This window comes from Chaetura pelagica, unplaced genomic scaffold (genome assembly GCF_000747805.2).
Source record: "Chaetura pelagica isolate M959 unplaced genomic scaffold, ChaPel_1.0 scaffold638, whole genome shotgun sequence".
NCBI classification, from domain to species: Eukaryota; Metazoa; Chordata; class Aves; order Apodiformes; family Apodidae; genus Chaetura; species Chaetura pelagica.
The window spans coordinates 178,751-196,586 of record NW_009954298.1 but is presented as its reverse complement, the minus strand read 5'-3'; the positions used below and the strand labels follow the sequence as shown (position 1 = coordinate 196,586).

The 17,836-nt window shown below is 40.0% G+C and overlaps 1 protein-coding gene across 1 annotated transcript in view; it reads left to right on the top strand.

Annotated features, from left to right (window-relative positions):
* SLC13A5 (solute carrier family 13 (sodium-dependent citrate transporter), member 5) overlaps window positions 1-3,643 on the top strand; it is a 10,908-nt gene extending 7,265 nt beyond the window's left edge. Inside the window, exons 8-11 of the mRNA XM_010003800.1 lie at window positions 80-198; window positions 1,439-1,600; window positions 2,633-2,770; window positions 3,515-3,643. Of these exons, the coding sequence (XP_010002102.1) occupies window positions 80-198; window positions 1,439-1,600; window positions 2,633-2,770; window positions 3,515-3,643 (548 nt within the window). The remainder of the gene's footprint in view (window positions 1-79; window positions 199-1,438; window positions 1,601-2,632; window positions 2,771-3,514) is intronic.
* Window positions 3,644-17,836: the final 14,193 nt, after the last annotated feature.

Genomic DNA, 17,836 nt, shown 5'->3' with positions numbered 1-17,836 from the left:
TCCCTAGTATCTTAGATAACAGGACAAAAAATGTCTTCACTCTCCTAAAACGTGCTCTGCTTTTCATTTCTCACTTCAGATATAAAAAAGCCATTCTTACCAGCCCCGCTGCTAGACTGGAATGTGGTTCAGAGGAAGATGCCCTGGAGCATTGTGCTGCTGCTGGGAGGAGGTTTTGCTTTGGCTGATGCAAGTGCAGTATGTCCTGACATCTGTTTTTCTCTGACTCAAAGACAAAGTTCCCTGGTTTGTTACCTAGTCCTGTATTACTGGGCATGCACCCAAAGCCAAACCCAGCAGAGATGTTCAGTCTGGAGGCAGATCCAAGTTAGCAAGAACTGGGAGCAGAGGTGAATGTGCCTCTCTTTTGGGAATTTGTGTGCTCTGACCAAGTTTCTTCCATTTATTCTACCTTTTGGAGGCTGTCGAATAGTTTGGGTTCTTCACTGGCTGGACAGACTGGAAAAGCAGCCTTTCTTATTTCTGTTATCATCCCGACCTGGCTAGAAAAATAGAATTTCAGATATACTTGTAAGATTTTCAGAACCACGTGGGATTCGTTTAAAGGATATATATAATCAGATTTAACCCAAACCACTACTGAAGTGGTCAAGAAGAAAATGAGTCATTGTAGGTAGATATCTCCCACAGTTGTGTACAGTGGGGTTTCTTGAACTTCTTGTCAGTGACTGTTGCTAGGCAATATGCTCATTGCCAATGTGACAGGCATAAGCCCATGGCTTAATCCTGTGCTCATAAATTCACATAAAAGGCAGCTGAATTCCCAAAACAGGAAAGAATCTTGAGGTGACCTGCATTGTACTTTCATCACTGCTAAGATGCATCAAAATCAAAACAAGCCTTAGCTATCAATAGTGCTACACTTTGGGTAAGTTCATCCTCAGATCTAAGCCAGGTAATTTTAAACCATAGGGCAAATTAAAGCTGTAGGGCTGTACATTCATCTGCATACATCATACATGCATTATTAAAGCTCCGGAGCATTAGAAGCCATCAAGTCAAACGTTTTGTAACGTGTTTGAGTCTATCACTGCCTATGTCTCTACATTCATACAGCATCAGTATCTTCAGAAACCTTAAGAAAAACATGCCAGGAGACTTCAAAGTGCTATGTTAAGTATTTGCAGTAGTCACAGCACGAATTGTTTATTCAGCAAAAAACATATTTTTGTAGCCAAAGTATGAGCCAGTATTTGAGTTCCAGCAAAATCAGGAAAGTGGGACTTAGTATTATGTCTTGTTGGCACTCAATTTATTTCGGTGTTTGTGACACATCATTAGACTTTCCTGTATAGTGTTTATATAATTCAGGAGTTATTTAGCATTATTTGGTAGGAATGTCACATGTAACATGAATTCCCTGTTCATGAGCTATAGGCTGTAAGCCTCACTGAAAACTGCCTTTTCTTCTTCTCAGAACTCTGGGCTGTCAGCTTGGTTGGGTCATCAGATGACTCCCCTAGGATCTATCCCACCCTGGGCCATTGCAACAGTACTTTCACTTATTATAGCTGTCTTCACTGAATGCACCAGTAATGTTGCCACAGCCACCCTCTTCCTACCTGTCTTTTCATCCATGGTAAGATTATTTCCATCCTGTTATCCTATCAACTGCCAGGTCAGAGTTAAACTGACAGTCTCTAGTGGCAAAGCAGTATCATATGGATTGTTTTGAATCTTTCTCCTGTGTTAATCTGAAAGCCAGTAATTAAACAGTTAATCTGACAGGATACCATAATGGATAGTGATTTTAGCTGGTGTTTGCTGTGATGTAGCATAATATGTCAAGTGGGAGTGCAGACTTTGTCCAGCCACCCTGAGATCAACAAACATCAGTGACTTATTTGAAACACCAACTCAGAACTGGAAAAAAACACACACACAAAACCCAAACCAAAACAAAATCCAGCACTTCTTATTTATCCCTTTGAATGGTTCCTTCATCTTCAAGATTTTATACTAGCATGCAGGAAGTGGTAGGCTTGATTATTAGAATTGTGTACTTTTCCATAGGAAGCCAGAACAATTTTAAAACTTAGGGAGGAAAACGTGGTAAGTTTTGATGCCTTTTCTGAGCAGAACTGAAATTGTGACATAAAGGAAGAAATAGGTTACTTTGTTCTTTAATTTGGAAAGTACAACCACTTTATTCTAGACCATTTCATCAAAATTGTGCCAATCAAGATGCTGAGCTATTAGTGACTTACACTGGCACTTAAGTTCTGAGTCCCACAGAGTTGCTGTGATGTCTGAATACTACTCCACATGCCTAGTAATTATAATCCCATCCCTGTGTTACTCTGGCAAAAGTGTGGTCCAAGGTCAAAGAAGAGATTGTTGGATAAATTTGACCAGCACTACAAATTATACCACAGAGCAAAACAAGCAACAAGAAGAATCAAGCATTGTTTTTAAGTATTGTGGGGCAGGAAATGAGCAGTTAGTTATCTTTAAGCACATGTGTGTTTCAGAATAAAATGCTTGTAAATTGCTTTGGTGATACAATACCAGGAAACAAAATGAGCCCATGTGTCTCAATGGTCTGGGAAGTGTTGCTTATGCGTTTCTTTTGGAACTCCTCCAGTGTGGTATTCTCTCCATTTCATTGCAGGCTGCATCTGTCAAGATCCATCCTTTGTATGTTATGCTGCCTGGTACTCTCAGTGCTTCCTTTGCCTTCATGCTACCTGTTGCAACACCACCCAATGCAATAGTGTTTTCCTATGGCCACATCCGTGTTTTGGATATGGTAAGATCAAAATTGCCTGGTATCTTATCTGAAGTTCTCCATTGCCTTTATCCTGAAATATGGTGAGACTTTTATTTTCTTAGCTGAATATTTCCAAAGTCCCAGGAAGCTTTTATGGGCTGTAACTACCACCCTATGTCCCTCTTTAGGTGGCATTAATACTGCAAGAAAGATTTGCATTTCTGAAGTAATAATACCTTTCCCATAAGTTTTGGCAGACATACATCCCAGCCCAATTTAAATTAAAAACTGGGAAGTCATATGTCTCTAAAATGCTGAAGGGTTAAGAAGCACTGCAGTTAGTGCTTTCCAGTCTTCTGGGGCTTTGGCAAGTGTAGCTGAAGCCCTGTTTCCACTGGAGCTGAAAGCAGGAGGTAACAATCAGTTGTCCTAGGCTCTAATCCTCTGATTGCCTTCCAGACCACACAGTGCCAGGTTCTCAAACATTTTCAGTTTTCCAACTGGAGACTTGAAGAGGGCAGAAGCTTTTCTTTAACTGGTAGGAGAAACTTGTACATGCCTTAAAGCTTCTAGACTAGTTATACAGCAAAGTGTTCAAAAGCTTTGCACAGTGTGTTCCCTGGTATTTCCACCTAAGCAAGAACATAGGGCAGTGTGTACAATGGCTATTTCTGTAATTTATTTGGCCATGTGTATTTCTTATGTATGTGCAAACAGGCCGTGCTGCAGTTTGCTGTGCTGGTGCTTGGTTATTATTGTTGGTTTGGACTTTTGTCCTTACAGGTTAGATCTGGAATAGTGATGAACATCATTGGAGTCTTCTGTGTCACACTGGCCATCAACACATGGGGAAGACCTATGTTTGAACTGGACACATTCCCAACCTGGGCAAACAGCACAACTAGCCAGTGAGCAATGAAGACTTCATGTGTTAAACAAGGAAAAGACCCTTAACATTACTCCCTGTTGCCTGAAGCCATGTGCAGAATCCCATCATCACTTCATGCCAAGTGTCAGGTCTTTGCTGCCTTGTGGGAGTCACACATTGGTTCAGGCATGAACCAGATCAAATTTATTCTGGCTATGCTGGAGCCAGAAGTGCAGTTTAATTACACAACCCTAAGGATCATGTGTCTGGATCATAGGTATGACCAAGTGATCTGATATACCTCCAATCAAGGTCAAGATTTAGAATTTCTTGAAATGTAAATAAAGAGAGGGCAGGCTGTTGTATCAAATTATTTGCACTATCGTGTTACTGGTATGGACTTGTTAATCATTATCGTTGAACGCTGCACTCAGTCAGGGGCTGAAAATTCCTTATCTGTTACTTATATCTGCAAGTCAGCATCTGTGCAGAGAAAATCCCTTTTGTCACTTGTCTAGTGACAGAAGGGGCATGTTATGTTGTGTTATGTTTTAGTGGGGCCTCAGCCATATGGTGGAATCTTTCCAAGTCAGCATCCAACACATTTTCAGTGGCCTTGCTTTCATTCCCAAATTTCACTGCACTTATGACACCCTTACTGAGGGATGAGATAACATCATTCCATGGTGGTCATGGTTCAGATGATGTCTTGGGCAAGGATGAGTTAAGGCTGGCTTTGTGTTTCTTGCAGTGGGGCACTGGCAGGGCCAGGAACCTTTTCCTCTCTGCCACAGGATATGGTTTCACATGCCAACCAGTGTTCTGTTAGTGCCAGCCTGGAAATGCCCAGTGGCTTATAGGACTTCACACTTATTGTGAAAATTACTGGATTAGCCCCTGATGTGCCTTATTAACTGGAATTTTTGAGTGGAGACAAGGCTCCGATTGAAGTCCTTGTAAAAATTTAGGGGCCTAGATATAAGGGTTTGTGCTGGCTGACAGTCTTGGCAGTTGTCTTATGTACTCTGGAATTCAGGTCTTGTGAGAAACACGTTTCGTAGCAGCTGTTTATGTAATTTCTGAAGCAGAAGTAGTCCAGTCTACAGAAAGACTGGTATTTGGCTAAGTGTATTTTTATCAGTGGTACATAGATGCTTTTCATTCAGCCCTGGAGATGAAGCTGAGTGGAAGGTAAGGCTCTTGCCTCAGTTTCCTCTCCTGAAGGTGATGTCATGGTACCTGTCTGCCTCACAAGGGTGTTGTGAGGACATAAGGGGCAAATTCTGTCCTCATGTTGATTCCCCACCTCATGATAAGGGATGCAAGGTAAAAGTTACAGAATCAGAGTCATAGAATTCTGGCCAGGTCTGTCCTCTAGCGTAGTAGTGTGCATAGGATATTTAATAGTTGTGTTATTAACATGAATGTTCTTTACAGAACTAGAAAAATACTCACTTTTTTGCCTTTAAAAGTGAGGAAAGTATTATCCACAAAATGACTGGGTACTTTTCTGAGCAGAAAACTACTTCCAAAATGATTTTATTTTTGTGCCTTTATCTTCTGTGGTCTTTGAAGGTGCTGGGCACCATAAACTCTCCAATGACTGTTGTTCCTGGATGCCTCCAATGGCATCCTGTCAACCCAACCGGCTGCATGTGGTGCAGCCTCATGCCTCTTTCATGGAATGGTGTAGCATGTGAATAAACACTGTTCCACTTGGGAGAGTCTATCCAAGGAAGAGGCCAGTTCTAGTAGCAAGAAGTGGCTTGGTCACAGACATTTGTTGTCACCTAAAGGTTATCAGTATTTGAAGAAACTGAAACCAGGAACAGAACCTTCTGTGCTTTGACAGCCACCACTTAATGCTGATTTGCATCTGTAGGGATCTACATGCATTTGAGAAAGGGACTCTTTCTGCCTTCCATGGACTTTAAAGCATGAGGACATTTTACCACTGCCAGGTACTTCATGGTGCTTGCTCTTCAATATTGCACGTAACACAAAGTAGAGCTTGTATGGGTGGGTAACACTGAGCTTACCTGTCTTAATTCATGCAGATCAAATCTTTAAAACAGGTTTAGCTAAAAGCTGTAAGACAGATACTTACATCCCATTTGCGGAAAGGAGTATTCTGAAAAAGTGCCCTCATCTCAACTGGGGAAGAACTTCCCTCTGTTGCTCTGCAAGAAGAAAACAAGTGTTATTTTCTTCAATGGTCACACAGGGTTATTTATTGGTAGGAGTTCAGGGGCAGGAGGAACTACTATGGGGTAGTAAAGAAAGCTGGTTTTATTGTAACTGTGGTATGTTTGATGTGTCACCTCTCTGTCCTGAGACACATTTATGGCATCCTGCGATTTATCTGTATTTAATTTAAATGTGTGAGTTGCAGAATTAAGAGCCTGGCAAATAAAAAATTACAAGAACTGCCTCTTCTCTGGCATGGATTGTTTCCTGTGTAACACACTGGGCCACTTGCTCTTATGTTAGCTTCCAGTGTAGCATGGTATTGCTCCAGTAAGATCGAGGAGGGTTCACACCATAAAGACTCTGTGCAAAGCAGAGTTTTGGATGCCACTTTGAGCTGGCACCTTCAGACCTACATATAAATGGTTCCTCCTCTTTCCACAGTTAAGTAATAACTCAAGTTTCCATCTTTGAAAATGTTCAGGAGGGATCAAATCAGGTCAGAGTAAAAGATTTTGAGAATCTAAGAATCACAGTTTTAAAAAATTAATCTTGTACAAACTCTCCAGTTTAACAGGCACAAATAGGCTTTTCTTCAGCATCAAGCATGCATGTCGTCCTGTTCCAGTGCCCTGAGTAACTTGTGGGTTATTGACAATGGACAATGCAAAGACAATTGCTTTGTTACTGGAGCTAGTTTACATCTCCTTCCAGCACTGCAGGATAAGTATTGTGATAGAGACTTGTCTTGCATAGCACTTATTTTTATTCTCATCAAAGGGTTTTTTGTTCCTAAGGAAGTGGCATTAAGGAATTCCTTTGACCTCCACTTCCAAGCACACCACCAGAGCCAGCAGAGAACACAGGAGGAACTTCAGTGTGGACTTGGTCAGAACAGGTTACTGAGCCACACTGAACTAGCAAACAGTTCCTGTTTTATCATATGTGGGCAGAGTGTGGTTCCTAGTGGTTACCAGGGATGTCAGCTGTCCAGCTGGCAAGTCAGCTGTCAGTGCTGCCTGGAAGGAGCTGAATTAATGCTTTCCTATTTTCTGTTCATTTTCTATAGAATGTTCCTGACTTTCCCTTTCTTCTCTCAGAATATGAAGTTGCTAATACTGTTTCTGCAAATGTTGAGTGTCTCAAACTTGCAGAATCATTATATGGGCTGCTGTTATACAAGGTTTGTTCCTGCTATGTTGTGTATCTGTGAGCAGACTTGTATAAGGCTCAATCAATTAGAGGCAGTGAGAGCATAAAGCAAGAAGCCAGAAACTGGTTTATTAAGGCTTTTTTGGACTCTACTCAGACTTTTAGAAAGTTGCTCAACTTCTCTGTTCAGTCTGAAATGTATTTTATACTTATCAACCTGTAAAAATAGTTTGAAATGTGTCATGCTAATTCATGCATAAAGACAAATATTAAATTATTTGCATAACTAATGAATAAACAAGATTGCTAAAGTCTGTGAGTTCAATCAAACTGTATGAGATTTGCTGTGACTTTTGAAGTTCTGTCACTTCAAGTCATGCAGGAATCCTGACTTCTCTTGGAAGCAGATAAGTAAGCCTAAACCTGTGAAAGCATGGGAGAGAAGTCTTTTAGTATCAACCCTAAAGCCTCAAAAACCAGAATAGGAATTCACTCTTTCAGTTTTAAACACAGACTTGCAATTTTAAGGGCTTGGCTTGTGATTTTGTGCAGCAGCTTGCAGTGCAAAGCAATACTGCGTCCACACACTGGTTATAGAAAGTGGCATGTCAGACATGCTAGCAGAATGTGGCAATTCTTGTCTATTACATCAGTTGCTCCCTGCTTTCCCCCTTGTTAAATGTCTATGCCCTTTGTTGTACCTGCACATGAATAGAAGCGTAAAAAGTAAACTGTATTCATCAACAAACAGTTCCTTTATCTTCTTGTAGTGGCTTTCTCTCAAATGCTTTGTTCTTTAATCTGTGGTTTAGCATTCCAGTGTAGTAACTGTGAACTCCATATGCTAAAAATAAGACATTTATTTATCCTATGCTTTTGCATTGCTAGTCAATACCTGTAGCTTTTCATGGTGAAGGAGAACCTGCTTCTTCAAGAGGGAAATTCTAAGGAATTTCCATGTCCTATATGGAATAGAGGCAAATACAGCCCTCACCATTCAGAGCTGCAGAATACGAGGTAGGCAGACCACACTGCTCTGAGGTGGTAACTGCTTAACAGGATGCTTGGTAGATCTTTAAAAACGGAGCTCAGTATACTGCAACTATTTTTTGCCTATTTAGATTTTTCTGGAGCACTAAGTCAATAGTTGCTCAGGCCTTATGGTGTCAATGTGGACTGTACTATTTCTTCTATAAGAAAAAAAGATGTTTTCCTTCCCATGTTTACTTCAGTACTTTATTTACCCATGTGCATTTGCTCGCTAGCTTTATTTGGCACACAGCTCTTCAATGAGTTTTCATAAACTGTTCCAGGTCAGAATGTGAGCCTCATTACAGTGTTCATAAAACATTATTTTTATATAGACAAACCATATTCTTGAAAGAACTGAATGTTCCAGATACTAAAACTAGTTTGTTGTGGTTTCATTTGTGAACTATTCTTTGTGAACAATAACATGGGTTGGGCCTTAGCAAATATTTTAGGAACCCAGTTGAAGATCAACTTTTCCACCAGAAACAAAGTTAACAAAATCTTTCAATTAAAGAATTATTATTTGTGGAGCAACTACCTATTTTACTTCAATATTTTCGCTTGGCTATAGAGTAAAAAATAAGAAACCCAGGGGTTTTTTTGTGCACATCACTAAGAACAGTGTTCTTCAACTAGGGAAAATGGAATTTCCTCTGAAAAAGGGGGAGGAGGGTGGGCAGAACAGACATAATTCAAACATACTCTACTGTAGGCCTGGCATTCAAAGGTTATGGGCCTTGCCTACAAGACGTATATTTAAATTTGCTCCCTAAGGAATCCAGCATTTTTGTTTGCTTGAATGCTGTATAATCTTGACTATAGGCACTGACAGGTTGGCTAGCCAGCAGCTAAAGAGAGGCTTTATATTCTTGCCAAATATTTTTGTAGGCATCCCTGAAACTGTGACTATTTTTGTGCCACCTTTACAATGACCAAGAATTAAAGTTATTTTCATCATGAGTGGTTGAGATTGTGAGGGAGTATACAGGTTATTTAGAGTTTTACTTGCCAGTAGGAAGGAATCTCACTAATCATATTTTCATTATTGGAGCCCATGAATTTTCAGCACTCTTTTCTTTATAAAAGTAACTGCAGCGTTAATTCTAGTATAGTTAGATGATCCTGTACAAGAATAGGAGAATGTGATTTTTTTTTCCTGATTCTCTTACATCAGGCAGTTGAGATGGCAATATAAAAACTAGAAATAAACATTTATTTTTTTTTTCTGTTTAGCCCAAATAATTTAATTACATTAATCATTTATCAGATTTTAATTCTTGGGATGTCCTAGCTTTGATCCTTAGCTGACATGAACTGGCAGGTCTGTATGAACTTCAGCTGCTTGTTCTGTTTATACATGGGGAAAGTTAGTCCTGAATCTGTATCAGTAATATATTTTCATGCTCTGTTATCACTAGCATTAAAAGTAACACCTACACCAAATGTTTAGAAGTCTGATTCCCCACGTAATTACTATTCTTCATTTTGAGAACTCTGATTTGCCAAGGCCCCAGGTAAGTCTAAAGCTCCTTCTGGTTTGAGTTTGCAGCTCAGGGTTCCAGGAGTTTGGCTCATTCAGCATTTTAGGGAGGAGCAAGTTGGATGCTTTTGCTTGTTTACCTGTAGCTTTTTTTCTCTAGACCATTATGCCTGCCCCACCTCTCAAAACTTTACCTGAGGTTTTGACCTCATTCACTACACAAGAACTCAGTCTCTGAGTTGTCACAGAAGCTCTGTGCAACAGCCCAGTCCTCATTTCTGTTCTTCATGTTTGGAAATAGCAAAAAAAAAAAAAGGCCAGCATTAACATTTGAGCCAGTTTCAAAATTTACAAAACCCCTACCTGCTAGTCTAGTATAGACAAATCCAAACAAAGTAAACCTAGACATCCAAAATTTACATTTACTCATAGTATCTCTGTGTTTGGGTCATCTGGCTCTTGAGCTCTTCAGCTATGTGATGACATTGGTTCTCAGCTGCAGTGCCAGGAAACTTCCCTACATAGAATTTAAAAAAAATGTTGTCCTGTAAGGAACATGATGCCGTGCCCAGCCCTTGGTCTGCTTTTATTAAAACACCCTTGCCTGTAGTCTATGTGAACATATCTGTTAGTTTCAGCACCAAACTGACAATTTCTTTCTTGCTAAACAGAGCCAAAATACATTATAAAGTGGATACATTTTTAATTAATTCCAAATTCATGCCAACAATTTCCTTAGCTTTATACATAATTCTTCCTGGCATAAATAAACTGGCATAGAAAATGGGTCAAACTACATCATAATTGGACTACTACTGGAAAATCAAATCACTGTCATGGTAATCCAAAACATAATAGAAAATAAGTTGAATTATTCATATTTGTAACCACTATAAAATAGATAATATTCGGTTCATTGTTCTGCAAGCTTGCCTATGGAAGTTTTATGTTCCTTCATCATGGGGGAATGAGTTTGTTTTTGGCATGTTTGGCATTCAATAGAGTAAGAGTTCCATCAGATCAGGACCCACATATCCTGGCTCACTGCAGAATTCTTTCCTTGGAGCACCTTAAGAAGGGGTTCAAATGGAAAGAAATACCTTTGTGAGGATGTTTGTGTAGACCAGTGTTTTCAAGTTCAATGCATATTGCTCCTGGCAAATGACTGACCTCAGATTCATCTGCCTTTCAGATGTCCTGAGACTAGAAGACTGGCATATTTCTAAGACAGGTACTAAAGAAAGACATAAAATGCTTTCTGACATTTGACATTTATTCTTGAATTTCTCTCTGCTTGAATTTCTCTCTCCAAATCTGGAGGAACACCACAGTCACATAAGTAACACATTCCAGCATCTGCAATAAGCCACAGACTTTTACACCATTTCACCAAATTTACAGCTCCAGTGAGTGGTGTTTGGCAGTCTTCAGATGAAGATTGTTTCACTAGGACTGTCATAGGCTGGCTTTTGAAAAGCCTATCAGCTGCCAGTTTCTTGACCTCAAAAAATAGAACTCAGTGAACAGTAAAGCCTTTAATTAAATATGTTCTGACAATTGTTTCAGTCTCTGATAACTATGATCTTGTTTCTACTCAATTACAATTATAACATTGGAATAAAAAAATTGCAGACTTTGTACTGGCTTGTTATAAATATAACATAATGCATACTGTGTTCTCTGTTATTTAACCATATTTGAAGGAGGACACTCTCCAGTCTGCAGAACTCTGTCTTGCAATCCATGGGTAAAATCCTTTAGGATATCATTATCCATGTCCATACAATTTTGCACTCTATTCTAAAGCAGATGGGTAAACTTATGAACAATAGGGGATATCTTGCTTTCCAAGAATTGGGTATAAAATACTTGCTGTTCCATTTGATCAGTTTTCAGTCATGAAGCCTTGCTGCATCTTTTCCTTCTGATGCAAATGCACTATACTCTGCTGTCAGAGATAAACCCTCTGCATCATGAGGTCATTGCTAGGCCACTCTCCATCATCTTTGGTAAGTCATGGGCAACAGGAGAGGTGCCTGAGGACTGGAGGACAGCAAATGTCACACCAGTCTACAAGAAGGGCAAGAAGGAGGACCCGGGTAACTATAGACCGGTCAGCCTCACCTCCATCCCTGGAAAGGTGATGGAACACCTTGTTCTTGGCACTATCTCTAGGCATATGAAGGATATGGGGGTCATCAAGAGCAGTCAACATGGTTTTATCAAGGGTAAATCATGTTTGACTAACCTCATAGCCTTCTATGAGGAAATTACTAGGTGGATAGATGATGGTAGAGCGGTAGATGTGGTTTATCTTGATTTCAGTAAAGTATTTGACACTGTCTCCCACAGCATCCTTGTAGATAAGTTGATCAGATATGGGTTTGGTGATCAGGTAGTGAGGTGGATCAGGAACTGGTTGAAAGGAAGGAGTCAGAGAGTTGTAGTCAATGGGGCAGAATCTGGTTGGAGGTGTGTGACTAGTGGAGTCCCACAGGGGTCGGTACTGGGACCGGTGTTGTTCAACATCTTCATCAACGACCTGGATGAGGGTATAGAATGTACCCTCAGCAAGTTTGCTGATGACACTAAGCTGGGAGGAGTGGCTGACACACCAGAAGGCTGTGCTGCCATTCAGAGAGACTTAGATAGGTTGGAGAGTTGGGCGGGGAGAAACATGATGAAATTCAACAAGGGGAAGTGCAGAGTTTTACATTTGGGGAAGAACAACACCATGTCCCAGTACAGGTTGGGGGCTGAACTGCTGGAGAGTAGTGTAGGTGAAAGAGACCTGGGGGTCCTGGTAGACAGGAGGATGACCATGAGCCAGCAATGTGCCCTTGTGGCCAAGAAGGCCAATGGCATCCTGGGGTGCATTAGAAAGGGTGTGGTTAGTAGGTCAAGAGAGGTTCTCCTCCCCCTCTATTCTGCATTGGTGAGGCCACATCTGGAGTATTGTGTCCAGTTCTGGGCCCCTCAGTTCAAAAAGGACAGGGAACTGCTCGAAAGAGTCCAGCGCAGAGCTACGAAGATGATTAGGGGAGTGGAACATCTCCCTTATGAGGAAAGGCTGAGGGAGCTGGGTCTCTTTAGCTTGGAGAAAAGGAGACTGAGGGGTGACCTCATCAATGTTTACAAATATGTAAGGGGTGAGTGTCAGGGGGACGGAGTTAGGCTTTTCTCAGTGATGACCAGTGATAGGACAAGGGGTAATGGGTGTAAATTGGAGCATAGGAAGTTCAAGGTGAATATCCGAAAAAATTTTTTTACTGTGAGAGTGACAGAGCACTGGAACAGACTGCCCAGGGAGGTTGTGGAGTCTCCCTCACTGGAGACATTCAAAACCCACCTGGATGAGTTCCTGTGTGATGTACTCTAGGTGACCCTGCTCTGGCAGGGGGGTTGGACTAGATGATCTCTCGAGGTCCCTTCCAGCCCCTAAGATTCTATGATTCTATGATTCTATGATTCTATAAGTTATACATTTGGTCTAATGTTGGAAACAAAGACCAAGGCATGTTGCTATCAGTGGACTGATAGATTTGGAAGAGAAACAGAGAAGGTAATCTGGGGGAACACTGGAGGTGAAAACTTTTTGTAGATGGCAACATTTATCTGTCACCATTAACTGACTTCTGTTCAGGAGAGTGACTTAGTATCTACTTTTTTGCTTTATGGGTGATTTATCTGTATCTAATGTTCAAGAGGCTGTAGATGAGCCCAGCAGTATAAACTTAAAAGTTATAAGTCATACTAGTTTTCTACTTTGACTTCTGATTTTGAGATGTGAATCTTACAAGTTAAGAAGTATCAATTATGAGGAAAGAGGGATTTAAGCTAGGCCAACAGTTAATGGACTGGGGATTAAGTGTGGGTTTATTAAGGATTACTAGAACTATGAAGTTCGTAGAGTCCTTATTGAGCAATCATCTTTGGTTTTCTGCTTTCTGAAATGTTTCGGTAATATTTGGTGTAGATGCTATCTGGTTTCAGTGAGCTATGGTAACCTAGATTTTTCTTTTCTACAGGTTGTACCTTACAATACCTTGAATTAGTGTAGTAAATATGCTTATTTGGCAAAAGATATCATATATACGACACTTCTGTCTAATATATAAGTCCTTTTTAAACGCTAACATTTGTTTTGCTCTGTGCCTTAACATCATTCTAGCACTAATAATACTTTTATTCATGGGCAAAAGCCTCTCGCCTCCCCCCACCCCAGCAACTCCCACAGCACTTCCCTGAACTGGGAAGAGTCCCGAGGAATCCTGGAGCTGCTGCTGGAGAAGAGCAGAGAGTTATGGGGGTCACGAGAGATCAAGCCTGAGGATCGACGGTGATGGATGAACAGAGTCCTCCCCGGATGCCGGCCATGGACGGAAGAGAAGGGGAGAAGAAGAAGGAAGGAAGTTGTCTTCTGTGATCTCTGACGTTCCTTTGAGCTTACGTAGCTCTATGGAATGGAGTATCTCTGGCCAGTTTTGCTGTCTGTCTAACTCAGCCTCCTACGGGGGGGTCACAGATCTCCCCATAGTGTCTGAGCCGGCAGAGTGCAGGTGCAGCCTTGAAGCCTCAGTAGTTAGAAAAACATTCCAGTGTCTTATCAGCCTAGCAGAACACACTGTTGCTAGTTACAAGAAAGCTTACTGAAGGAAAAAAAAATCAGTAAAAAGAAAAATTGGCTTCATCCTGGCTCAAACCAGGACACCTTCCAACCCCTAAGATTCTATGATTCTATGATTCTATGATCATTGCATTTCCTCAGTGTCCACCTTCAAGATCAACATGATGAAAAATGTCAGAACTTAATCTACAGCTTCTAATATTCTCTGAAGCTCATGAATGTAAAGTTTAAGCTTAGTAAGTGTAAGGCATATCTAGCTGAAAATTGTACTTTTGTCAGTTACAAGTATCCAGAGTGGAAAACACTACAGGTAACTAGGATAGTCAAACTTAATTAAAAGTTAATGTTTTCTACTCTTAAGCCCTCAGAAGCAACTCTGAATTAATTCCTAGACATGAACATGCAGGATCCTTATCTACAGGAGATATTTTATTATCAGTTTGAAATGGAGACTCAAAGTTCTTAAAATAATCAAGTGTCTTTATAATATCTGAAATATGAAAGTGGAGGCTTTTTATGTCAAGATGGAGGATAATTAATTTCATATTTTTTAAAAAATGTGGAGAATTCTGTGTGGCAGCTGGAAAAAGAGGTTGAAATCCAGACACTGAGAACCAACGATTGGCCTTAGTGGAAACATTATGTTACTTCATAGATGTAGAAAGACCTTTCGGTATACTAGTGTTTGTGGTTTTCCTAAATACAGCATTAATAAAGACATGTCACAACCTTGATTTCATTTTCACTCAGCTACTGCCTGTAATTAATTACTAGTGCAGCCATGTGTCATTTTTTGAATGCAGTTTTTTAACTTGAAAGAGCTTAATTTCCTTAAGGTAGGAAACATCTAATCTATTTGTTTCTTAAAACAATGTATCTGTTTTATATATAAATCTACTATAATTTTAGCATGTTCAGGCAAAATGTCTCAGGAAAAAATAAAGTTCCAGAAACATTTTAGACAGAGAACAACTGTGATGGCAGTCTAGTTCCTATAAAAGGAGCAATGAGGCAGCAATGGTGTCCTGGTTTCACAATAGTTTGGAAAATTCCTGGCTCACAGTCATATATGTTAGCACTTTTACCCTGAAAGCCTGACTAAACTGATACTTAAAAGAAGAAAATAAATCCAACTCTTCTTAGCAAATGATCTTACTTATTATACTATGATCCTGACTTTCAATTATGTTCCTAGTTTTGATGGCCAAGAATTGAGACATTTGACTGAACTCTCGCAAACCTATATAGTAATTTATTCCTGTGACCAATCCTTTTTTAGGATTCTCTCCTCTGAAGTCAGTCTTGGGAGAGAAATCACATTCCAGAATAGCAGTGCAGACACGTGGGATCTGTTTGATCTCTGCTTTTAGCCCAAAGTCTGTGTTTACTGGGGAGTGACTTGTTATGTTTTGATATAGTAATAGTAGTATTCTTCAACCACTAAAGCCGTGCCTAAAAAAGGCAACCCTATTTTATTAAGAAAAACTATGCATAAATCCTTTTTAGATGTTTCTTGTAACCCAATTCACAGGGAAAAAAATAAATCATACGGCTTAGGAAAAGATAGTATTACAGAAAATTGTTAACCAAGATGATGAAAATAGTTCAACAAATGAAAATAGCAAATCACTGTAAAAGAAAAAAGAAAAACATAAAATCAGTCAGGTTTAGGTAAGTCTGTATGAAGTGCAATGTTGCAAAAGTGACTAGCCATGCAATTGCTGTAGCAGTGAACCTAAGCTAGCTTGACAGTGCTAAGCCACTGGGGCTCCTGCTTCACTCAAGTTCAGAAAACTTAGTTTCTAACACTGGGCAGAATGAACTTCTGGAATAAATTTACCACCTCGTAAACCTGGGCTCCTCTCCATGGTGATGATGCAACTGTTTAGTTCTGCTCTGCACTCTTGGAGCAGTTGTTTATTAACTAGTTTCATTCTGATAGATACTTTTTTTTTTTTTAATGAATGAAGAATTAAGTGCAGAGGTTGACTGAAATCTATGTGGCTTATTTTAAAGTTGCTATGAAAAACAAACCAAAGCCCAGGCTCGAATCTTTGCTCAATGTGCAGAAGGAAAGAAAAATAAACAAAATATAGTTCAGTATCTTAGAGCTGAATCTCTCCGTTCCCTTCTGCTTCAGAAGTGATCAACAGTGGCTTGTCTAGTTGTCCTTGTTTGAGCCAGGATGAAGCCAAAGTTGTCACTGGTTTAATTTTTTATCTTGAGTGAAAATGTGACATTAGTACAAAGTTAAAATTAATTTTCTGCAAATACAAACACAAGATAATATCTTTTTATCCTTACCTGCTCAAGCATTTCACTATCTGGGGGAAAAAAACATGACTAGAACACTGACCCCAAAGCTACCTCTAATGGAATTGGAATTGAATTGCCTATAAGGTAAAAGCTCCCTTACAGAACAGAGCATTATTCCAATGTTTATTTTCTTCAAAAAGGTCATTTACTCACTTGTACCTCATTAAATCTGTGAAGTTCGAGCATGAACAGTTCAGATCTGGAAGACAAGGTCATCCTGAGAAACCTGGAGAACTGATGACTCCCTGGTGGCAGCAATGATGAAAACATGAATGCAAAGATTCAGGGCAAAAACAGGCATCTCCAGCCATGTCACTGCCTCCCAGAAGTGCCAAGTAGGTAGAATGAAAAATTCGAATCTGGAGATACTGGCTGTGCATATCAGGCAGACTGCTCTCTAGTTAATGACTGTTTTGGGACAGACCCTCCTGCAGTTCCGCTGACAGGGGCCTCTGCCATGAGCTCCCTTAGAGTTTTAGACATTATAAAGCATCCACAGAAAGAAGCCACAAGATAAAAAAACCACAAAGCTATTTCATAAATTCTGCTGTTCTTGGACTTATTTGGCTTATTTTAATTTCTGTTGGTGCATCCTAGCTCTAACAAAGTGATTTTTAGGAACACTTATATTGAATTCTAACTTAAAACATTTTGTACTGTTAGCAAAGCAGTAACCTCTTCATGTAGATCATAAAGAGATCAAAATGACAAATAATAATTCCTGCTTGATTTCTAAGTCCAGACCACCTGTTTAATATCCTAACACCAAATTGCTTACTGAAATAAAAAAGAAATCCATTTTATAAGAAAGAAATCCATTTTATAAGAAAGAAATCCATTTTATAACAAGTCCATCCTTTCTGGAAGATCAGTTATATTTAATCTACCAATGTCCTCCATAAATTGTTGCTATTGCTTTGGGGCAGGCCAGAATTATGACGAGTGTACTCCTAAAATGTCCTTCCTGCCAGGGGATAGGTCACAGGTCATGGGCTGGTTTATGGTATCTGGGTAACACTGACAAAACGTGACTTCTCCAGCCATGTTGCTGTTACAAGGAATATTCTTTGTTAGGAAACAAACCTATAAACCGTAGCTGTAAGGATGTTATCTTCATACCTACACGGGACCACACTAGAATTAGCATTTTGTAGGTGACTTTTATTATTAAACTTTGTCCAGATGGTGAAACCCGGGAGATTTTTGGGCGCTGCTGCATGAAGGTGGTAAGTAAAGTTTTCAGAGGTTCACTTGTTTTTCTTGCAAAGTTTTCAGAGTAAAGTGTTTGATGTAAAAGTGAACTTCGGTTGTTCCAAAAACACACTGGAGTTCGTACTTTGATTTCCGAATACTTAGCTTTTTGACTGCTGCAACTGCTCAGGTCTGAAGTGAGCGGCGGGAAACACCGGACAGCGGCCCCGGGGGGAGCAGAGCGCGGCCCCG